Source organism: Festucalex cinctus, chromosome 5 (assembly GCF_051991245.1).
Source record: "Festucalex cinctus isolate MCC-2025b chromosome 5, RoL_Fcin_1.0, whole genome shotgun sequence".
Taxonomy (NCBI): domain Eukaryota; kingdom Metazoa; phylum Chordata; class Actinopteri; order Syngnathiformes; family Syngnathidae; genus Festucalex; species Festucalex cinctus.
In genome coordinates, this window is record NC_135415.1 from 27090697 (window position 1) to 27093686 (window position 2990).

Genomic DNA, 2990 nt, shown 5'->3' on the forward strand with positions numbered 1-2990 from the left:
GGACTACAGAAACCTATGATCAATTACTGTTGATATGCTGACATCAGAGGATTTGGACAATTTAAAAAAAAAAAATGGCTCCAAACAATTACGCGATTATTAAAGTAGTTGTCGATTAATTTTGACAGCCCTAAATTCACTACAATAAACTCAAAATTAAGTCTGAACTGTTCTACCAGATTTGCAATAATGTATATCTTCTTTGCAATTATGTTGACAAAAGTGCAATGTTTGCACATTTGTGAAATATAATTGTAATTTTTTTTGTACTTTTTTTCCCTCCCCCATTTCATTCCATTAGCAGTGCATGTTCTTATATAAAAGGCACCAAAAGGGTTGCATTTTATACAATAACAATGACGGCTATTCAAATTCTATTACCGTAGTATAGTTTATAAGAGCATAAGTGACTAACCAAGTTCATAGTGAAGAGGACAATAGGCCCAACTTTAACTTGTTTTATTTAGTAGATAGAAAACGCTTCAAGCTTTGACAGCAAATTTGCGGATCGAGTAAAGGAGATCTTTCCTCTGCTGTTTCTTTGTGCGCAGACTCTCCTCATGTTTGTTGAGGCGGCGACGCAGAGCTCTGGTCTTCTTGGGCCTCAGATCCAGGGGCTTGTACTTCTTGCCCTAAAAATCAATCAAATAAGACCCAGTTACATTAGGAAGTCAAGGACAAGCACTCAATGCTATACTTTAGTTTGCAAGTGTCTAAACCATTATTTATTTATTTATTTCCTCAACTCGAGTACATGAAAATGTGTATGACCACATGACGTGTCATTCAGACAGCAATCATCTTTCATTACCTAAAAAATAAAAAATGTACTCAACACATTCAATTTTTGTGAGGTCAATCAAATCATTGCAGCAGCAACAATCACACATACGATTAGTGGTTTGACGTTTTCCGTCATAGGTCTCAAACGCCACTTTTCCACTGGACCGGTTTCACAGCAGGTCAACATTGGTTCGCATTTCCATTTGACTTTTTTCCGGGGCCGAACGGTTACAATGGGACCGAAATTTAGAATCATCTTGCAAGTGGTTATGCACTGCCAGTCGTCTGGGGCCCAGCAGAGAGCCACGCCGTCACGTGGCCAACAGCAAAAATCGAGCAACTCCGTGTCCCACGCCCATTTCCTGGTTTTACGCGAGTTAGGGATGTGTGGTAAAGAGCGGTGCCGTTCGGGTCAAGTAGAAAAGTGGCTGCAAATGCTCCTCCTCACCTTGTAGAACTTCCTCAGATTCTCCTTTTGAGTCTGGTTGATGACCGTCAGGACTCTGGCGATAGATTTGCGGACAACACGACTGCAAAAGAGAAGTACAGCGTAAACGAAATGCATTCAGAAACCAGAAAGTTGCTGGAAGAACAAAATATATTTGCAACTATCTTAGCATTTAGGTTATATATATCAACTCACAATGTGACAGCATATCAATTCTCCCCAGTACATGACAAATGTGGTTAAGCCAAGTCATTGTTGCAACAAAACTGACACATAATGGCAAATCAGAACCACATCAAGTCATCCAACAATTCATTATGTCACACAGCACAGCACTCACATCTTCGACAGCTTCGATGCAGCTCCGCCGGTTACTTTGGCCACACGAAGCTGTGACAATTCATTTTTCAGGTCATCCAGCTGCTTGAGCAGTTCCTCCTTCTTCTTGCCACGCAAATCTCTTGCCTTGATCTTAGCCTGCATGAAATGACATTTAACAGAATGTCAAATAAAAAGTGGCTATAACGAGGCGAAGACTCGGATAGTTGACGGTCTCCATTAACATTTGTTCGTTGGGGGGCAATGCAGTCAGATCAGTGCACAAAACTGACATCTCAAGTCTCAGCCTTTTGGTAAGCAGTTGTGAATGCATCAGCAGTACATCAGCTTAACAAACATCATCGTAGACAAGAGAACCAAGTGAAGCACGTAGATATTTTGCCTCGCTTTACACGAGCTCTTAGGTAACATGATTACATTTAACGCACTGACTACTACACCAATAATGTTATAAAACACAAATTCCATCAGTTAAATTACTATCACGTTGGTAGTTTCAAATCAACAACCACGAAATGAGCTTTCAGGCTCACGTCGTCATTGCGTTAGCACATAGCAACTTAGCTCAGCGGCGCTAGTTTGTGCTGGTGCAGTTTAAACTAGCATTTTTCTTACTGTCGAGTGCGGCCTACTTATAAAAAGTCAACTATAGCGCGGCCTTAGCTGCTTACGCGTTTATATTGGACATCTGCTATTACGGTTAGCTGCGATAAACATTTACATTTTCTAATTAAAAGAGAGCCGAGAAGAGATTCACCATGTTGCTTATCGCTTCGCCGCTAGAAAGGCCGGACGTACCGCGTGTTCGCCAAAAGCAGCTTCCGGAAAAGATCTTCTTCGTCGCCTCTGGGGGGTTGTGTGTCAACGTCAAACAAACAACAGCGCCACGGTGCGAAATTAATAAACCATGTGGTCTGCATTGCAAACCAGTTATCAAGAAAATCCCACAATAATAGAAACCAGTTGTTTTAAAATATAAAATAAAAAATTACAACAATAACATTGAACTATTTGGTGTATAAGTACAACGGTATATAAGGATGATGAAAATGTTTATTTTAGATTTAGTGTACTTTAGCAGATGTTCGTGTATTTACAAAATAAAACTTTGCAACCTTACAGAAATTGGTGGCAGGCAGGGGCATGACTACCATTTCTCTATCAATAAGTCAGGAAAATTGACCATTTGTTGTGAAAGCCATTAATTAGGAACATGTTCATTATTATTACTTTATAGTGTTTGATGATTTATATGGTTTAAGCCACAGGTGTCAAACTCAAGGCTCAGGGGCCAGACCGGGCCCACCACATCATTTCATGTGGACACCAAAAGCCAACTATGGGCAGTCGTTTCACCAACACCAAATTTATATTAAAAAAAAAAAAAGTGTCTCAAGTGACACTTCAGAATAAATTTGGT

At 40.0% G+C, this 2990-nt stretch overlaps 1 protein-coding gene across 1 annotated transcript; it reads right to left on the reverse strand.

Annotated features, from left to right (window-relative positions):
• Positions 1-443: 443 nt before the first annotated feature.
• On the reverse strand, positions 444-2471 carry rpl35 (ribosomal protein L35). Its single transcript, XM_077522909.1, has 4 exons — positions 2328-2471; positions 1572-1708; positions 1232-1313; positions 444-632 (listed from the first exon to the last, which is right to left on the reverse strand). The coding sequence occupies exons 1-4, from the start codon at positions 2328-2330 to the stop codon at positions 483-485; spliced, it is 372 nt and encodes a 123-aa protein (XP_077379035.1). The 5' UTR covers positions 2331-2471; the 3' UTR covers positions 444-482.
• Between the last annotated feature and the right edge of the window lie 519 nt (positions 2472-2990).

What these genes read in the sequence shown, in the direction of transcription:
- rpl35 (XM_077522909.1), bottom strand. An exon ending in GCATCGAAGCTGTCGAAGAT is followed by an intron (nt 1,314 to 1,571) that starts GTGAGTGCTGTG and finishes TCTCTTTTGCAG; the next exon opens with TCGTGTTGTCCGCAAATCTA. An exon ending in ATCTGAGGAAGTTCTACAAG is followed by an intron (nt 633 to 1,231) that starts GTGAGGAGGAGC and finishes ATTGATTTTTAG; the next exon opens with GGCAAGAAGTACAAGCCCCT.